General features: G+C 52.7%; 1 protein-coding gene across 1 annotated transcript in view; it reads right to left on the bottom strand.

Moving 5' to 3' along the window:
• The window catches only part of HIVEP3 (HIVEP zinc finger 3), a 57,427-nt gene extending 37,834 nt beyond the window's left edge, over positions 1 to 19,593 (bottom strand). Inside the window, exons 1-2 of the mRNA XM_062508869.1 lie at positions 14,479 to 19,593; positions 10,083 to 10,228 (exon numbers count right to left, since the gene is read on the bottom strand). Coding sequence (XP_062364853.1) covers positions 10,083 to 10,228; positions 14,479 to 19,593 — 5,261 coding nt within the window. The remainder of the gene's footprint in view (positions 1 to 10,082; positions 10,229 to 14,478) is intronic.
• Between the last annotated feature and the right edge of the window lie 659 nt (positions 19,594 to 20,252).

Genomic DNA, 20,252 nt, shown 5'->3' with positions numbered 1-20,252 from the left:
CCGATTTTCCACAGAATTAATGGCAGAGATTGTGTCAGTGCACGGATGAAGTGCAAAGCCCAGAGCCTGGAGCCCTTCCAGCAGCCCAGGAATGCTCTGCTCGCAGCACAGCTCATCACTGCAGACATTTGGCCCTGTCACCCCGTGGCTGGACTCAGGCATTGTGTCACACCTGGGAATCCGGGAGGAGCAAGGACAGCCCAGGTGATCACGGATTTGCTGTAGGACTTCACACAAATTCTTCCACTATTTCATTTTCAACCCCCGGACAAAGGAAAGTGTCTGAAAGTGCAGGGAAATGTTTATTCCTAGGGAGCTGAGGGAGGTGCCCCTTGGAAATGCAGAGAGCAGGAGTGTTTGAAGCTGGTCCCTGCATCCAGCCACTCCTGGCAGTTTGGCATTTCCCTATCCCGAGATCAGCTCCGACCCTCAGCCTCTCTTCCCTTCTCTGCTGGCAGCACCTTGAGCCATTTTTCTCTCCACTCCAGCCCTCTTCCCCCGTCTTTGTTGCGAGAGCTCAGAGCTTCCAGCCTGTCCCTCCCCTGCTGGATAACTGCAGCTCTTCCCTCCTGACCAATTCCTGCCTCTCTCCATCCCTGTCCAGCTGTCTGTCCGATCAAATCCTCCTCCTCTCCACCACAATCCTCTCACCTGTGTGACCGAGGCTCTGGGAAATGCTCCCAGAGTCTGTTCCTTCAGCTGCTCTTGCACATCACATTTGCTCCCAGCTCACGACATTTTTCTCCCTGCTCTGCTCTGCCCACAGCCCTGGAGACCTGCAACACCCATGGGCACTTTCCAGCCTGGATGTTCTTTATTGATTTTGGTTTATAATTCAGTTGTATTGAAATCAAATTAGTTTGGTTTATCATTTATAATTTTTAAAGGGTGTAAAAATCATGTCTGCACGGAAGTTCCATCCTCAGACTCTCCCCCAAGTTCCCCTTCTCCCCCTCCAAGACTCCAAATGACCTCGAGTTGTGCACTCAGGGTTTCAAAGCAAACCCCTGACCCCGAAATGAGATGAAGCCACACAAAAGTTCAGGAAAGAGGAAAAGCTCCAGACCTGGGAATGGTCTAACCAGCCCCAAGGAGAGACAGGAGGTCTAAAAATGCAACACCAACCACTCCTGCCATCCTTGATTCTGACCCTATTTTTGCCAAGGAGTGCCTGAGACAGGGGTGGGCTTCAAGGTCACAGGTCTCTGGCAAGGCACGGAGGAGATTCCCAAAGCAAGGCACTGCTCCTTTTCTTCCTCTCTGCTCCCTGAATTCACCTTTTCTCTGCAGAAGGAAGGGAAATCCTGCTCTGTCCTCCCCAGGCACCCACTGGTGTGCCCCTCTCAGAGCAGGAGCTGCTCCTCTTTGCCCATCTGGGCTGATCCTCGGGTCTACCAGGCGTTACAAGCAAAGAAATTGCTTGGGGAAAAAAAGTGATAATGAATAGATTTTAAATTCCTTTAGTGTTCAGTCTGGCACTGGAGCACCCTTCACTCCCCAAGGTCACACAGGTCCCAGCCGGGCACCTGTGAGAGGCAGCAAAGGAATTTTCCTGCTTGATCCCATTTATTCAGTCTTGATTTGAGCTGGAAACAAATGGGAATTCTTGTCAGAGAGAAGATAAAACCCGTGGTGAGTGGAGTAAGATGCTGGGAAAACCCCTGGGAATGCTGGGCTCAGGAAGAGCATTCTCCTCCTCTTCCTCCTCCACCAGTGACCAGGGGGGAACCCCATGGGGTTGGATGTTCACAGGGCTCTTAGGGGGAAGGAAATCTGTGCAGAAACTTGAGCATCCCACACGAGGTCAGGCAGGAAGCTGGAGACAACATTTTTTAATAACTAGCTGTGGGAAATTAGCACCCACGAGGACAGGTCAGGGAACGGGGCTGGCTGCACTGGCAGAAATAACTGGGGAAAAATAATGAAGGAAACCAGACAACAACCTCAGCTAAATCCTTCTGAGCTGCTGGATTTCCTGGGAAAACAGGAATAAACTGCAGAATGAACCCAGTTTGTGGAGTGAGGTGTCCAGGCCAGGAAACATGAACAGCTCCCAACGAGGAATATCCAGACATCTTAAAGGCATTACACAGTGGGGTTCAGGAGTTTGCGTGTCCCCTCACACAGCAGGAAACGGGAGGATGGAGAGGAGAAGGGTTTATCCAGGAGTCCTGCAGAGCCCCAGTCCCACCTCCAGCACTGGGAGCTGCTGGGAATTCCAGGGAACAGCTGGGACAGGAACTGCTGGGCACAAACACAGCTGCTGGGACAGGAAAGGCACGGGGGACATCCTGAACTCCCAGCCGAGCCTGGCCAGGCCCTGCTGCACCCACGGGGGGGAGAGCCCAAGCCTGCAAAACCCTTTTTTCCATCCAGGGATGGAGATGGGAAGGGGGAGTGCTTATGGACTCAAACATGCAGGATTTAATGGGGTCTGCGGGGGTTTTACGGGGTTCTTTACATCCCTGGATCTAGCAGACAGCAAAGGAAGAAGGTTGGGTGTGGGTGATGCTGAGTTGCTCTGCACAGACCCTGCAGGTCCATTCCCAAAGGAACCAATTCACAAGTTGTTGTCCTGAAAACACAACGAGCTCCGACAGCATTCCCTGCCCATTGCAAGGCATTGGCATGAGATGATCTTTAGGGCTCCTCCCAACCCAAACCAGTCTGGGACTCTGTTTGTGACATTTGGGGTCATTCCTGAAGCTCCAGCTGTGGTTCCACAACTCAGAGCTGCTCCCAACAGAAATTCACCCTGTTTGAAAGGGAATAACCCAAGGTTATTTCTGAATTATAGAAAATCTCTTCTCCAGGAGCTCCTGGCTGCTGAGGGGGGGCTCTGGGCAGTGATGGTGCCACAGCCACCCCACACCTTCCCTCTGCCAGCTCCACACAACCCTCAGTGCAGAGCAGGCTGGATGGAGCACCCTGGGCTGGTGGGATGAGACGGGGTTTAAATTCCCTTGGACCCCAAGCCAGGCTGGGATCCCGTGGGAACACAGCTGAGGTGTCCAGGCTCAGACACCTTTGATTTGCTGCTCCTGCTCTGACTCTACATTTACATTTCTGCCTTTTTTCCTCTTCCAAATGCTGTCTCCAACCCTCTACCTTGCTGCTCCTCACCCAGGAAAAGATTTCCTGAACAAACCAGTGGAAAAAATTGATTTTTCTCTTTGACTGTTCCCTGAGTTACCAGGGGAAAACATTTTCTTTTTAACTAAACACAAAATTAACGAGAAAAATCCAAATTTTCATGAAGACACCTTATGGGGAGAAAAAAGTGCATTTGCTTCCTATGGAATTGAAGCTTTTAGTCATATTGGCTTTTAAGTATATTTTAATGTAAGAACATAATGATTTCCAAAGCAAAAAGCACAGATTCCTTTCATTTTGCAAATATTTTTCTCTCCTTGCTGTTTTTCTCTCCTCTTATTAAGGAATGCATCTTTCAAGCAGCTGAGCTGCCTCTTAAACAATTCCCCCTTTTATCTTGTCAGAATTGTGAAAATTTAAAAATCTCTAAATTGTCACGCTGTGTTTTTTCTCCTTTGGATTAGGTTTTTAAGTAGAAAAAGTGATTTTCTTGTTCTATTAAAAAAAAAAAAAAGTGTAAATTTACGATGTTCAAAGAGACCTTGTGTTCATTTATGAGAACCATGGAATATCCAGAGTGGGGAGGGACCCACAAGGATCATCCAGTCCAACCCCAGACCCCCCAACAATCCCCCTGTCCATCCCTGGAGCGCTGTCCAAACGCTCCTGGAGCTCTGGCAGCCTCGGGGCCGTGCCCATTCCCTGGGGAGCCTGGGCAGTGCCCAGCACCCTCTGGCTGAGGGAAGAACCTTTCCCTGCTCTCCAGCCTGAGCCTGCCCTGGCCCAGCTCCAGAACTTTCCTTGGCACCCAGGATAGGTCCTGGTGAGTGGGAGCATCACAGCCCTTCAGGCTGCACCCAAACCCCGTGGAAAACCCACCAGAAAACCAAATCCTGGGAGGGAGCTGGGGCCTGGCTCCTTTGGAGGGGATTTCTGGAGAGCTGCCAGCAGCTTTTGCTCAGATGGGCTCTGCCCAGTGCAGGGTTTGCTGTTCCTTCTCCCCAGCATCCCTCCACCAGTGGGGTAATGATGTTGGTTAATGGGCAGCAGGGCTGTCCCTGGGGGCTCAGAGGGACATGAACCCCCCCTCTGCACTGCTGGTGAAGTCCTGGCTCGAAAACAACCAAAAAATTCCACACATAAAGCCCAGTTTTTAATTAAAATATCATTTACAGAGGCAGCATCAACTCCAGGGCACAGGCTGATGCTTGAGGCTTTAAATTGATGTTCCACGGAGAGTTTGGCACACCCAGGATGGGATTTCGTGGGGGGCGGCCCATGGTGGGGGGTTGGAATGAGATGGGCTTTAAGGTCTCTCCCAACCCAAACCACTCTGATCCCGTGATTCTGAGATTCCCAGGAGGGCTCTGCAGCCACAGGGCTGCCCGAAAGGACGGCAGCAATGCCTGCTCAGCACTTCTCAGGACAGGGGAAATCCAGCAACCAAAGCCCCAGGAGATACTCCAGTGATGCTGAGTGGTCAGTCTGGCACCACCAGCCCTCATGGAAAAGTCTCAGCACTGATTTCTCCCAGCCATGGAAAGCAAACAGACTCAGGAAAACCCCTTTCACTCAAAAATGTAAATTACAGGAATTGTTTGCTTATATCTAGAAATGGAGCAAAATATCCAGGCTGGGAGAGCTGGGGGTGCTCACCTGGAGAGGAGAAGGCTCCAGGGAGAGCTCAGAGCCCCTGGCAGGGCCTGAAGGGGCTCCAGGAGAGCTGGACAGGGACTGGGGACAAGGCATGGAGGGACAGGACACAGGGAATGGCTTCCACTGCCACAGGGCAGGGCTGGGTGGGATCTTGGGAAGGAATTGTTCCCTGGCAGGGTGGGCAGGGCTGGGATGGAATTCCCAGAGCAGCTGTGGCTGTCCCTGGATCCCTGGCAGTGCCCAAGGCCAGGTTGGACACTGGGGCTGGAGCAGCCTGGGACAGTGGGAGGTGTCCCTGCCATGGCAGGGGTGGCACTGGGTGGGATTTAAGTTCCCTTCCAAACAAACCATTCTGGGATCCTGTGATTCCTGTTTAAGCCCAGCCCTTCTCCACAGAGGTGAGTTCCCATTTCAGCACTGTCCTGGGGAGTTCACTGCCAGGTTTCCAGGTAAATTTGGGGCCTTTGTGCAGGGCCAGGACTTGGACTCCAGGATCCTTGTTGTCCCTTCCTACCCTGGATAATCCCCGATTCCATATTTTATTTAAATAAAGCAGCATCACCCTTGGCTCTCCCTGGCGCTCAGGGCAGCTGAAGTGCCTCGGCTTCCTCCTTCCCTGGTCCCGTGTGTGCTCAAACCCTGCCTTTGGGACAATGACTCCTTCCAAAACAAACACGGAGAATTCTCAGAACTCCTCTCAGCAGCCGAGGAAATCCCCTCGCAGGGGTTGGGGTCACTGCTGGATTGGCACGGAGCCTTTCCTGGGGGAGCAGAACCCATCCTGGGCTGTGCCAGGGGATTTCCAGCAGGTGAATGCTCTAGGGAGCTGCACTTCCCGTGGCTGCCCGGGGGAATGGAGGGACACCAGCCCAGAGAAGCCACCACTGCCCCCAGTGAGCCCAGAGCAAAGCACTGGGAGGAGAGTGGGGCAGGGAGGCTCAGAGCAGCTCATGGCATCCCCAGGGAGGGGATTTTCTCCTTATTCATCCACTGATTAGTAATGATGTTCAAATCTGGTACAACAGCCCCATTCTCTCAATTTTCTTTAAACCAGAAGAAATTCTTCTGCTGGTCAGGGAGGCAGATCTAGGGCTCTGTGATTCCCCAAAATACAGGGGAAGGGAAGGGAAGGGAAGGGAAGGGAAGGGAAGGGAAGGGAAGGGAAGGGAAGGGAAGGGAAGGGAAGGGAAGGGAAGGGAAGGGAAGGGAAGGGAAGGGAAGGGAAGGGAAGGGAAGGGAAGGGAAGGGAAGGGAAGGGAAGGGAAGGGAAGGGAAGGGAAGGGAAGGATCGAGGGGCCACATGGCAGCTCCAGCCCTCAGCCCTGGGGCTCAACAGGGAAGGCAAAGTCCAACCTCAGACTCCCCCCAGTCATTTGGGAAGGGGCTGCAGCCAGGCTCGATGGAGATGGGGGTTCAGAACCCAGTTCAGAACCCCAGTTTAGAACCCAAGCTCAGGAGATCCCAGTTCAGGAGACCGCATGGCTGGGGCACCTCCAGCTCTGTCCCATTTTGGTGAAGACAAAGAGTGAAGGGTTTGGATTCATCCAAACTGCAGAGCAGAGCAGGCATTTGGGGCACAGCCCCACTCTGAGCATCCCTCTGAAAGTGCAAAGTCCTTCTTGTGGGTGTGTGGATTTGTACCGTGGGATGGTGTGAAGGGAAGGGTTTTTTTAAGGTGGGAATGCCAGGATATTCAGACATTTGTACCTCCAGTCATAACATTACAGCCCTAAGTGGTTTTTTTCCCCTAAAGTAGGAAAAAAAGGAAGTTTTCTAAAGAAAAAATGTAGTTTTTGCTATACATGGCACTGGTTTGGGGATGTCAGTTCAGGTTTTTAGCTTTATATATTTTGGTGCTATTTTTCCCACTGGTTGTAATTAACTAATTAAATAAACCAACTAATTGTCCCCATAACAGCACAGAGGGCTGGGCTGTGAAGCAGAAGGACACGGATTAAGTGTCCCCACCCCTTTGCTCTCAATTCCATCGTGGGAATGGCAGCAAACAGGGAACACGTCCCTGAGCAGACCCTGAGAGCAGCACAGACCCCACTGCCCCAGCAGGTCGATACCAGTCTCTGGTTTCATGATGTCAGATTGCAGAATGGGCACACCAGGGGGGTGCTGAAGGTGACACCAAGGAACCACAGCACTTCTCCTGCAGCCCTGCTGGCCAGCCTGACCTTCAGGGATCCTTTTCCCTGCTCCAGACCACCACGGCATCCCTCAGGACAAGCGCGGTGGATATTTTGAGTGGCTCCTTAAGGAGCTCAGGCATTGACCTGGCTGTTTAATGGCTCTCCCAAACACAACCCGAGGAGCCTGTGCAGCCCCCAGCCCGTCCTTGGGGTGTTAAATGACTCCAACCTCCCAGCCGAGGGCTGGGGCCGTCTGCTGGGAATGGGGATTGATCCAGCCTGGCAGAGTTCACCATTTCAAATAAAAAGCTGTGGCTGAAATTGCACGTGGAGTGACCTCAAGGCCTGCTCTCCAAGAGAAATTTGTTCTTTCAACACAAAACTCTGCGGATCCCAGCCCCAGCTGGATGTGGAGAGGCGAGGGTAGGACCATGCACATCCCTCCTGAGGCTCCCAGGGAACCAGAGACTCTGCCAAGGATCTGCTGAGCCTCTTCCCATCAGGAGGCAGTGCTGGAAGGGCTGAGAACTCCCCAGGAGCTGGAAACATCCCCAGCCAGGCCCCCCTGGCAGCCCCAGGGCCACATCCTGAGCTGGCACCACAAACCCTTCATGCAGAGAGTGGGGAGGGAAGGACTGAGCCCCATGCCCAGCACTGCTGAGCCCTGATCCCAAACCCACACACGAACCTCCAGGCTCAAGGAACCCGCAAATGCTGGATCCAAACCCCTCCCCAGGGGGAAAACAAAAGGAACCGTCCACTCCCAGAGCTGTGGAGGAGACACCTCCGAGGGAGACAAGGGAAGCCAAGCTGCCCCCAGCGTGCTGGGGGTTTTCATGAGCTCCTTCCTGACAAGTGGGACTGGTGAAAAGAGGAAATTTGGCTTTTCTGGTCTTCCCTGAAAGCCAAGGAATAAAATTCCAGCTGGGAGGCTGGAGAGCAGCAGGAGGAACCTCAGAGATGGTCCTGGAAGTGCTTTGAGGAGTGTGGCAGAGGGGAAAAGTGGTAGGATTGAGGAAGCCAGAAGACTCTACAGAAGGCAGAGTGTTGAAGATGGCAGAGAGAAAGACAAAAGCTCCAAAGAGATAAAAAATGAGGGGAAGACGGAGCTAAAGGAGTTGTAGCAAGAGCACCTTTTGTGGAATTCGTTATGATCTCACTCCTTGGTTGAGACAACAAAGCATGGGATGGACCCAAAAGCTTTGAATTCAACTGCATCCCCCTGGAAGAATGGGCCTGGCCAGCAGCATTCAGTGTGAAAACAAGAAATAAGGGGGGAAATGATTCATGGAAGAAATTTTTATAGCCAAAAAATAAAATAAAAATAAGAGAGTGAAATAATGTCTTGAAAATGGCTGCACTTTGTGTAAAACCTGTTCCAGAGATGCCAGGAAAGGGAGTCTAATCCATTTGGGAGCTTGCAGAAGGCATCAGGCACCCTGTGGATTTATCTGCAGGAAAAGGTCCTGGCAGACACCTGGGAAAGAGCAGCAGGAAAAGGTCCTGGCTGCTGGGGCTGAGCACCCTGAGAGCAGAAACCCTGTGGGATGAGGCACGGAGCACACGGAGCACACGGAGCACAGCCTGTCCTGCTGTCCCTGGGCAGTGCCATGAAATTCAGACACGGAATTCAGGCACGGAAATCCTTGCCGTGACCTCCTGATGTGTCCCAGGAGCGCTTGGCACCGTGTCACAGCCAGAGGGGCTGCAGGAAGAGCTGCAGGAAGTTTAAATTTGAGCTCAGCACAGGGTCAGGATGGCCAACACGGTCCCTGGTGCTGGGTGGCACAGAGCACCTTGAGGAGATGCTCTGGTTTGTGTCTGTCATGCAGAAGGACATGGGCTGAGGACACGGGCTGCTCCCACTGTCTGTGCTGGGCTCGGGGACAAAGCCACCCCTGCGTGAGCACAGCACGAGAGGATGCAGCCGAGGACCACTCACCTCCCCCCAGAACACCCCCCGAGCTGCTCTGGGAGGGCCAGGGGCCTTTTCAGTCATGTGAATGCTGAGCTGCTTTAATCAGGGCCGGGAAGGAATGTAGGAGTCCCCCTGAACAGCCTCAGGGACAGCCCAGCGCAGGGGAGCTGAGGTTCCCGTGGGATCAAAGGGAATAAACCCCATCCCAGTGGGTCCCATCTGCTGCAGGAGGGTGACAGAGATTTCCTGAGCCCATCCAATCTCTCATTCTGCTGCTCCCTGAGTCATGTCAGGCCACAGCCACGGCAGGGCTGGCCCCGTCTGGCTTTTTGTATCGCCCACCCCCTGCCCAAACCTGATCTGGGCACACAGACCCCACAGCTGGGGCAGAGCTCAGTTCTCACCAACAAGCAGCTTTCCTGTCCCAAAGCACTGATTTTCCCTCCTGTTTTGCTAGTCTGACCATCTGCTAATGAAGTATTTTAAAATAAAAGCAAATTTCATCTGGTAACAGCAGAAAAACCACAAGCACAGCCTAATGAAAGCCTTTTTCTAACACACAGAAACCAAGACCACCCAACAGCAAGGGCAGAACTGATAAATCCTGCTGGAAATTGCTTGCACCAATTTGGCCCCCTCTGCAACACCCAGGAAGGATGATCTTTAATTGCAACCACAGACACATTGCTTATGAGCTATTTTTTAAAATTTTTAAAGAAATAAACAGCAGTATTAGAGCAGTGCTGAATTCCTGAGGCACCCTCTGAATTACCTGGAGACGAGGTTTAAGATACACATCAAATTAAGGCCTTGCATCCATTCTGGTTTGAGCTATTTTGGTTGGGTGGGATGGAAATCACATGAACAAAATGCTCCTTTTGTTCCCCACCCAAACCCAGGCATCAGGAAAGACCTGCCCAGATCCTCCTCAGAATGGGAACAACCATCAGGAACAGCATTTTCAGAAGAAGGCTCTGGAAAGATTGAGGAGATACAGAATGCACATCTGTCATTTCAGAGACAGCTGCGAGATGGATTTGTGCTCTTCACTCAACCACCCACTCAGAAAAGAGATCCAGGTGACTGCTGACTTACAGACAGCTTGCAAATAGGAAATTAATGCACTCCAGATCTGGAGGGCCAAGTTTTTACAGTGGCTGTGGAAAATAAACTGAAATCCAGCTCCATCTGCTCACCTCCAGAGGCACCTTGCCAATCACTGTAACAACTCTACACAAGTGTGAAACACAAGAAGAGAAATAAAACGAGACACTCACCCTCCTTCAAAGATTTTGATCCTCACCGGCTCCCCTCGCTTGGTCACAAGAGCCTCTTCTTCTGATTTTCCCCTTTTCTCCTCTTCCTTCTCAGCTCTAGTTATATCTTTTCGACCTTCATTAGAAAGGAGCGAAGGCAAATGAACCTATCTCCCCAAAAGAGCAAAACAATCCATGATTACAGACAAAATCACTGGCAGGCAGACACAGAGAAAACAGCCCCAGCAGAGCCAGCAGCGTCCCCAGCGCTGCTCCTGACACCAAGGGCTGCAATTGGGGCACCCTCCTAATAAATGGGGCCATGCTGCTGGATCTGGGGTCCTGAGGGTTGTGTTGTATTTACTGTGAGCCCTGACAAGTTGTTTTAATTGTTCCCTCCAGGTTATCCAGCTCTTGCCAACTGGAAAAATGAAGGACAAAGAGAAGCGTGGTGGCTGGGGTGACTCTGAGCACGTGGGGTCTCTGTTCCCCAATCTCTGTCCCAGGATAATCCTCTCTGAAATACACATCTGAAAGGTCTGGAGAGGAGGCATTCGTGTACTGAATTCTGTTTCTCTGGGTTTCCCCCTCATTCTCACACACACTCACACAAATTTGGAATTCAGCCACCTCAGCCTGACATAAATCACTCGCCAGGCAGCGCTCCCAGGTGATTTCCTTCCACTGCAACCCCGCTGCCAAGGGCGCAGCGCAGAGAAAGCCACAAAACCCACGGGAGAAAAGAATCCTCAACCTCCCCACACGTTCCCAGGGTCAAATCTGCTTTTTCACTGTTAAATTGCCACTTGTTGAGGTGGTCTTGCGTCTAAACCTTGTCTAGCCCAAGGTTTAAGTCATGCCCTGACACCTCACCTACACAATGAATGTTTGTTATAGGATGGATCTAAACATCAAAGCTGCCTCTCTGGGTCTGGGTGGGATGAGGGAGAGCTGCCCACACCTGGAATGAAATGTTGGGATGTCCTAAATCCTGGGATAAACCCAGGGAGAGCTCTCCACACGTGGAATGAAATATTTGGATGTCACCCCCTAAATCCTGACAGAAGAAATGCAGGTGAGCTCTCCAACCTGGAATGAAATGTTTGGATATTGTCCCTAAATCCTAACAGGACAGAGCCAGGGAGAACTCCCCAACCTAGAACGAAATGCTGGGATGTTGCCCCCCTAAAGCCTGACAGGACAAACCCAAGGAGAACTTTCCAACGTGGAATGAAACATTTGGATATTTCCCCTCTACAGCATAACAGGACAGACCCCAGGTTTCCAGAGAAAGGAAAGCAGATGCCTTTCCCCCAGGTCACTTCTCACACAGTAACTGTGACATTCAACTGAATCCATATCCTGGATGAGGATCCTGAATCCATATCCTGGATGAAGATCCTGGATCCATATCCTGGATGAGGATCCTGGATCCATACCCTCACATGATCTGTAATTTATGGGAACAGGCTGCAGGCCTCTGAGAGCAGTTTGTAGAGGGGTTTTGGCCCGAAGGCAGCCCCTGAAGCCTGAAGCAGAGCTGGTCACCCTTGGCTCTGGCTGGCAGGAGTGGCAGCTCCCCAGGTGATTCACCTGCCCCACCTCAGCCTGGTCTCTAGGGGGATGATTCACCCCAGTGGTGCCTCTTTGTCTCCCCTGGTTTTGGGGGCATCCACGCAGTGAGCAGCTCCAGCAGAGACCTACAGAATGCAGTGGGATGTACCCCAGCCCCCCCAGCTGCTGGAACTGCCATGGGGTGCTCAGCAGGGGGAGGGAGGGATGGACTCGCTCAAAAATCCCTTTGTAAAACTGGGGTCAAGCATTTCAGAATTGCCCAGGAATTTCAGGAGCTCAACTCAGAGCATTAAATGCACCCAAGGGCTGCTCTCTGTCCTTGGGACCGGATCAGCCCCATGCCCACACCATTCACACACCTGTCCTAGGGGCCTCCTGGGAATGGTCCCTGTGCAGTCCTATGTCCCTAAAAGTGACAGGAATTTCCTGACAAAAGGCCCCGGGGCAGAACAGTGCCAGGAATCACTTGAACCATTTAACAGCAGGAATGATCTTAAGCTGGTGGCCCTGGGCATGGAGATGACAGTGAGGAAATCAGCGGCAGGAGACACTCAGAACCCTCAAAAATTAAACTTTTAGAGTTGTGACTTCACCTCCTGATAGGAGCTATGGGCTCAGAACACTGCTAGGGACAACCCTGCCAGGTTTACTGAGGAATACAAAACAATTGACTTGCTAGATGTAGCATGAGGTTTATTTATTGCAACTTTTGAAAGCACAAAAACATTAACAGATGAAAGGCACCAGAGAGCCAAAATCATACAGTCACTACTATCCCCTTTTACAATCTTGTTCGAATTTACAGAGTGTGCAAGCCCCAGTACAGTGTCACCAGCCATCCCTACATGCACGCTGGAGCCCGCAGCCACTCCAGAATTCCAGAATTACCTGCTCAGCAAATCCCACTGTAAATTTAAACCCCAAGCCAAGGGCGGAGACAGCACATACAGAACTACTGCTTGCTGCATGCGTAACTGTACAAAATACCAGAGCTTTTTTACATTTCCTGGGAGGTCCACTGACAATCTGGAGTTACATAAAGGAGGGAATATTGAAGGGAAGGAGCCAGAGCAGAGTTAGCTGAGGGTCGGGCTCCCAGCCCTGGAGTGATGCTGCTGCTACTGCACGTCCTGGCAGCTGCTGCTTCCCCACCTGTGTTTTAAACACTGCACGGGGGATTTCTCTCCCACTGATCACAAATTTGTTCTGTGCTTGGCAAGAATTCAATTTATCTCCACTGCAGTTCTCAGGGGTTCTGCCAGCCACGTCTGGAGAAGGGTTGGGTTTAGGATCCACAGTTTCCCAGGTGAACGGGGCAGGGCAAACTGTTCCTTTTGAAACCTGCGCCACGGGAACCTGAACCTGCACCACCAGACAGCTTGGAGGGGTTCGTGAGGGGCTTTAGGAGGCTTTGGGGGAAATGCATGCAGTGAAATGTGGATTTGGATGGGTGAGGGCTGAACCATTGCTGTTGAACCTTTCCCTTTGGGTGGGAGGGTCTCGTACCCCTGGACACACACTGGGTGTGGGTTGTAGCACCATGGCAAAGGGCAGAGCTCAGAGCAGCACAGGCACTTCCTCTAGGGATTGAAATCGAGGATGCTACAGCACCACTCAGACAAAACCCTTGGAAAAATAGTGCATAAATCTCGGCGTGGTTATTGCACTGCTCAGGTAATTATCTGCCCCTGTGTCCCTAGAAATCTGTCTCTTGGATTTCTGCAAGAGAGTGATGGAAATGCTGAATAGAAATAAAGATTTATTGAATCAAAGCGACTCTACTGTGTATTTTAAGACATATTTATAAGCAGCAGCTGCAGCAGCGATTATGATAAATTTAATATTCAGAATTCATTTCATGACACAGAAATAAAATGAATAATCCATCAATATAAATTGACTTGAGATGAATATCAAATTGCAAAATCTTTAGAGCGATTCTGTTTGCTAATCTACATGAACATGATCTGGATTAAAGGGATCTGTTTGGTTCAGTATTAAGCAGGAGGGGTAAAGTCTGGCTTTAAAATGAGATACATAAAATTAGGCAGCTCACAGGAGGGTCTTAAAGACTTCTGTGTCCGTGTGGGCAATGCCCTGGGGGAGCTCTGCCCCTGGGAAGCCACTGTGAAGTCCTACCTCTAAAACCAGGCATAAAATATCCTTAAATACCTGGAAAAGCAGGTGGACAGCCATGGACCAAACGGACCAAACCACAGGGGTGTTCAACAAAACGTGTCTGACCCTCTGAGGCACTTTTATAAATGTCACTGCCTGCTTTGTGCTTCTTCAGGGGCCTAAATACACTTGCAAATCTCCCTTTAATATTTTTTAAATACTTTTAAGCATGCCTCTCCATGTTCATTAATGTTAGATGAGCAGATGCACAACCAGACAGAATCCCATTTCCCCACGGTAATCCTTTTTTTCATTTCTAACATGCAAAATGTAGGGAATTATAACAGCGTTTAAACAGGAGAAAAAAAAAAAAAGCTGTAAAGCTGTTTGAAATATCAAGACAAATGCAAATGAAGTCTAATCCTTTGTGCTGGAGCGGTGGTGGTTCATGGGGTGGTGGTGATTCCTACTTTTGGGGTTACAAGGCAAGTAGGAACTGGAGAACAGAAACCTGGCCTCAGAGCAGGCTCTCCTGCCTCCTGGGCTGGGGTTTCAGTGGGGTTGGGGTTCTTCACTCTAAGAGCTTCACTGAGAACAGGCGCTTCCCAAAGCGCCAGCGGGACGAGTAAACCCCAACCAACCTGAGCACAGCCACGCCCCGGCCCTCAGCCCCCTCTACCCACGCATCCAAACGGATCAGGAGAAAGAGATAGGATTGCATTACCTCGGTCATTTTGGGCTTCCTGGAGCTGGCCGGGACCAGCCTGCCCGCCTCAGGCCGCGGAGCGGTGGCCATGGTGTAGGTCTCCTTGCTCACCTTCTGCTTGGACCTCAGCAGGGCCAGGGCTGCCTTGGTGGACACCCCAGGCAGGTTGGGGTTGTAGAGGCTGATGCACCAGCTGGCGTACACCGAGGAGCGCCCATCCGCTTGCTGGGTGTGATTTGGCTTTATGTAGTTTAAATAGCACCAACTGACATTAGTGGTTGTGTGGAGACTGGGGAACTGCAGGACCTTCTTGGAGTCTGTGCCTTCCCGAGCCTTCCCCGTGCTGGCGGCGCCCTCGGGCACGGGGGCAGTGCTGGCAGGGCTTGGTGGAGGCTGCTCCACCGGTTCTTTGGAGTCTTCCTTCTTCACGGGCTGCAGAGGCTCCTGGCTGAGGAACTGCTTGCCAGCTGACTGCTCGTACTCCTGCAGTGCCTCAAAGCTCGGGGAGCCCGACCGGGACACTGCCTGCTGGGAACTGCTCGGGGTTTCCTTTGGTTCCGACTGCTCCACAGATACGCTGGGTGGTGTCCCAACCTCGACCCTGTCTTGGCTTTCTGCAAGAAAGTGAGATTTATCCTGCTTTTTCCCTTCCTCTATTGCACTGGGTGGCTTCACCACTTCCAGCTTCTCTTCTGCTTCAGACACTTCCTCCTCCTTCACTCTCTTCTGCTGCTGGGTCTCCATTGTCAGCTCCAAACTGCCAGCTGGGGACAGCATCCTTTTACTCCCCCCAACTGTGGAGGGGCCCCCTTCCAGGCCAAGGACGCTGTCTGAGGGGCAGGTGAGGGGCATGTAGCCCTTTCTTTCCGGTAAGGGCAGGGGCACTCTCAGGTATGGGCTCTGGAAAAGGCTTCTCTGCTCCTCTGTGATCATCTGGGCCAGGTCAAAACCCAGCCCATGGACGTCAGCACTGCACACCAGGGCGCCCTTGGGCTGGCGGTCATCGAATCTGGGGAGGACGATGGTGGAGGAGCTGCACTGGGACTGTGTGACCAGGATCTGGGAGAGTGTGGTGTACATGGCGCTGCCGTAGGAGGGCATGTTGGTCTGGATGCGAACGGGGACAACCAGGGACACCATGGGCTCTGTCCGGGTGGGGACAACGAGCTGGGTCACGGTGACAGACAGCGCCGGACTCGCTGTGCAGGTCAGAGGGTGCAACCTGCTGTCCGAGTCATAATCCGTGCAGGGGGACAGGCTGGAGCTTCCTGCTGCTGAGAACAAACTGGATTTGATCTGTGGCAAATGTCCACCAGCATCACCTGGCAAGTGGAGGGCAAACTGAGACTGGAGAGGCAGGAAAAAGGCTGAGGGGATCGGGGACGAGCCAGGGTAGTGCACGGGCAGGAAGGAAGGGTGCCTGAAGGACACCTCGGCAGGGTGAGACATCAGAGGAGGAGCAATGTGGACGGGGCCCGGGTGGATGAGCGTTTGCGGGAGGGGCAGCGGCGGGGTCTGGAATATGGAAGGAGGGATCTGAGGCATGGAGAACTGGGCAGAGAGGATGTCAGACATGGTGTGTGCAGCGAAGAGCTCTGCAGACTGCCCCGGCTGTGGCAGGAGGTGCTGGTAGGGGAATATGGAAACCTGGGGGGCCATGAAGTGCTTCTCGTGCAGCATCAGCTGTGGCACCGGGTGGTGGAACACCTGCAGAGCCTCTGTGTATGACGGGCTGTAGGATGGCTCGGGGCTGTCCTTTGGCTGGCTCTTATCACTCAGGTAGGTGCCATGAGAGGGCAAAGGGGAGGACGAGGTCGGCTGATGGGGCAAACTCGTGGCAGGAGATTTACTTGAAGAAGGAGCTGGATCCTCTGTGTCTGGCCAACCCGGAGGAGCCGGGTCTGGCTCGTGCTCGGGGTGCCTGGTGAGGGATGCCTGCCGCACCAGGAAGCATTTCCTCCTCTCCTGGGGAGCCGAGGAGGTGGAGGGGCCAGGGGTGGAGGCAGGAGTGGACGACAAGCTCCCATAGTCAAAGGATTTGCTGCGAGTCTCTGACATCTGGGAAGGGTGGGACACGTTGGGCGTCTGCTCAGAAGCGGATCTCCGCATTTCCCTGGAATGGTGATGGTGGCTGGGGACCATCAGCATATGGGAGCCAACACCAGGAGGTTTTGGGTGGGATTCGGAGGGCTGGCTACTTGACTCTGGCTTGGTGTGGTCATCCCGATCAAAGGAGATGGAGTGGCTGGAGCCGTGAGATAGGCTGCTCTCCTGACTGGGGCTCCGGGTGAGAGAGACGGACTCAAAGCTGGACTCGCCGGAGGACTGGGCCATTTCTGCCAGCCGGAGCCGCTTCTTCTTGGGCGGGAGTTTCTCTGCAGGGAGCTGGGAAAGAGTCTGGCTTCTCTGCGGCCACTGGAATTCCTCGGTTTTCTCTGGCTCCTTTGGAGGAGGTTCTGGCTCTGTTTCTGGTCTGTCCGGCTCTTCTGTGACCAGAATCTCAGGGACCTGGATGTTGGGCTGGCGGACCAGCCTGGGCTGCAGGGAGTGAGAGGGGCGGCTGTGCTGGGGCGTGGGCGGAGATGGGAACTGGGACAGGGGCTTGTCCTCTTCCAAGCTGCTGGGCTGCTCGATGGAGTCCGACTTCTCAAAGGAGCTCGTGTGCTGGATGACAGAGATCTCCTTGGAGGTTGTTCTCCTCTCCTTGCCCTCCGCACTCGAAGCCGGTTTGGTATTCCTGGAATGGAAGCTGGCACTGGCCTCAGAAGGTGCGGATTTTCCTGAGTCTGCTGGTGACTTCATGGATTCACGGGTCAGGTTTAGAGCCACATCAGACGAGGCTGGGTTTGCAAACTGAGTGCCTGGGCCGCTGCTGGAGGAGGGGGTGTCAGACAGTTCGAAAGCTGGAGGTTCCTCGTCATCCCCAAGGCTCTTCTCCTTCCGCCTCTTCCGCAGCGGGGTGAGCTCCAAGGTGCTGCCCAGCTTGTAATGCATCATCTGGGGCCACACGTCGACATCCGCCGTGCTCTTCTCCGGCTCTGACGAGGTGTGGGACGTGGCAGAGCGGGGCTTGGAGAGCTGCAGTTCTGAGCAGTAGTACTTCTTGTGGGCCTCGTAGTTGTCCCTTTTCTTATAGCGAGCGCCGCACACGTTACACTCGTACATGAACCCTTTCGCCTTCGGGCCCTTGCGGGACTTTTTGGTAAGATCGCTTTCCTTGGTTTCAGGCTCCTCGGGAGGTTTGGGAACAGTTTCTTTGCTGGCAGAGCCGACCTCCTCCGAGACGTATTCCACTCCCAAGGGTAGCTCGATAGCTGGTTGGCGTTTTAGCATTCGAGGGTGGGAGGAAAACGCTTGGCTGCGGCTTAAGACTTCTGGCTCCATGATGTGATCATCGAATGAGTAGCTACCTCTAAAGGTGTGTGGGGAGCTTATAGTGCATGCAGCAGAAGGCATTGAGTGGCTTCTTAGGAGAGGCACTGTCTCTGTGGCACTGTGGGATTGCTGAAGTGACAACAATGATTGTTCGGGCTTCATTTTTTCACTGTGGGACGCCAACACTTTCGCTGCATCCAGCTGGCTGCTGGAACCAGACTTGATATCGAACTGGAACGGTTCTCTGTACGCACCAGACTTTGGGGATTCAATGCTGCTACGCCTTGACAGAGAGCTTCTTCTGGGCTTCACACTGTCGATTTCACTGGTATCCACAACAGCTTCGTTAATGGTAATTAGCTTAGTGATGTGTTCGATCACCTGTGTTCTAGGCACAGACAATGGGACCATGCTGGGCTTCTCGTCGCCAGACAGGTGTGGGAACCCCTGGGTTGTGTTTGCAGCCAGCGCCGCCGTCCTTTGCCCAATCCTCCCACACTTCCCGAAGATGATCTCGGCATAAGATTTGGCATTGGTGTTGGGAGGGCTGATCTGCTGCTCCGCGCTCTCGGATCTGGAGAAGTACCCGGACTCGGTGCTGCCTTTGCTGCCGGGGCTCAGGAACGCCTGCTCGTCGATCACCTTCTTGCGCTCGCTCAGGCGCAGCGCCAGCTTCTGCTTGATGGTGTGGGTGTCCTCGGACTTATGGCTCAGGGCGTGCTCCGACGACGGCTCCACGAACTGGGAGCTGTCCTCGAGGGACTGGGACATGCTGGAGTGGGACAATGAGCAGCGGTCGTGGCTGGAGCCTTGGCTCCCCGCGCTCAGCAGGCTGCTGGAGAGCAGGGTGTGCTTCTGCCTGGGCGGCAGCTCCACGGCGTGGCCCGACATCGCTGCCGTCTCCTCCTCCGAGTCCGTGCTTTCCCCTTCTGTCGGCTCCTCGAAGTCCTCCCCTCCGATCCGCTCCATCTCCAGGCTCGATGGGTACATCTCTGCTCCGATCCCTGAGGCCAGCCCAGCTTTTATCCGGTGAGCGTGAGACTTCCTGTGTTTGTACAAATTGCTCTTGGTCTTGAAGGAGAAGCCGCATGGAATGCAAGGGTAGGGCCTCTCCCCCGTGTGGGACCTGATATGTTTTTGGAGCACGCTGGGCTTCGCGCAGGGCCTGCTGCAGTACTGGCAGATGTACTTGCCCGGCTTCTGAGGCTTCTTCTCCTTCTTGTGCACCTCCTCAGTTTGCTTCAGGGACACCTGGGCAGGGCGGGGGATGAAGACCTTCTGCACGGCCGGCATGTCCTCGGCGGGAATGATGGGCGAGTGGGATGGGAGGAGCTGGCCGTGGTGGGCGTGCAGCCCGGGGGACGGGAAGGAGCCAGAGGGCCCTGGCCTGACTGGATCAACTAGCTGCCACGTGGGACCTTCCAGGACATGCTCCGGCTTCCCAGGGGACATGAATGCTGGTGCCAGGGCGTGCTGCTGGAGCTGCGGGACGTGGGCGGGGTGGTCAAAGGAGGAGGGCTTGGGTTGTTTCTGGTGGCCGGGCTTCTCCTGAGGCTCCTCTCGAGGAATGGGCAAAGAGCCGGAAAAGTGCTGCTGCGAGATGATGTCTCGGAGAGGGGTTCCTTGGGAAGGAGCAGAGCTGCCCTGGTACGTAGTTGGGGATGAAATACTGCCTTGGAAAGCCTCTCCTTTGGGAAGCCTCTTTCTTGGACTTTCCTCAGCCTTTTTTGTGCTCTTCTGGCTTTGTTCAGGATCCATGACCTTAAAAGGGTCTTTGAATGCTATTTCGGGAAGGTTTTGGCAGGCTTCATTTATGAATAATAAAGGTCTCCTCTGTAGATTCCCTGTTTTGCCTGCATTTGCTACGAAGCTGGAGCCGCCAGGAGAGGGTTGTTGATTTAAGATTTTACTAAAGTGTCACTAGTTGCTATTTCATTCAAAAAAAAAAAAAAAGTTTCAAGGTCAATAAAGTTCACATTGGTAACACATGACAAACTACTTCAAAGAGAGAAAACTTTCCAAAACTTTCAGTCCAAATATTTTCCTTGTGAACTTGGTTAAGGCTTTAAACCTTGCCATTTTATTTCAGTTGACAGTGGCAAGCCTTCAAAGTCAAGATGCAACCCACAATGTGTCTCTTGTTTGTTATGCAAACCTTTGAAAACTTGAGACTTTAGTGCTCATCTCAGAAAGATCCTTTTTTTTTTTTTTTTTCTCTCTTCTGTGCAAGGAAAATAACACTGAACGGTGGATGTCCCCCTGTGTCTTCCTTCTGTTCCACTTTGGAGTTCAAAAGCCTTGGAAAAGTATTTCCCACATTCCTGTAATTACATCCAAAAGAAAAACAAACAGACAGAAAAAAAACACCAAAAAACTTTAGCTTTTGTGTGTAAGTAATTAACCGCTGCTCATTCTGG

This window comes from Cinclus cinclus, chromosome 26 (assembly GCF_963662255.1).
Source record: "Cinclus cinclus chromosome 26, bCinCin1.1, whole genome shotgun sequence".
Classification (NCBI taxonomy): Eukaryota; Metazoa; Chordata; class Aves; order Passeriformes; family Cinclidae; genus Cinclus; species Cinclus cinclus.
This window is presented reverse-complemented; position numbering and strand designations above follow the sequence as displayed.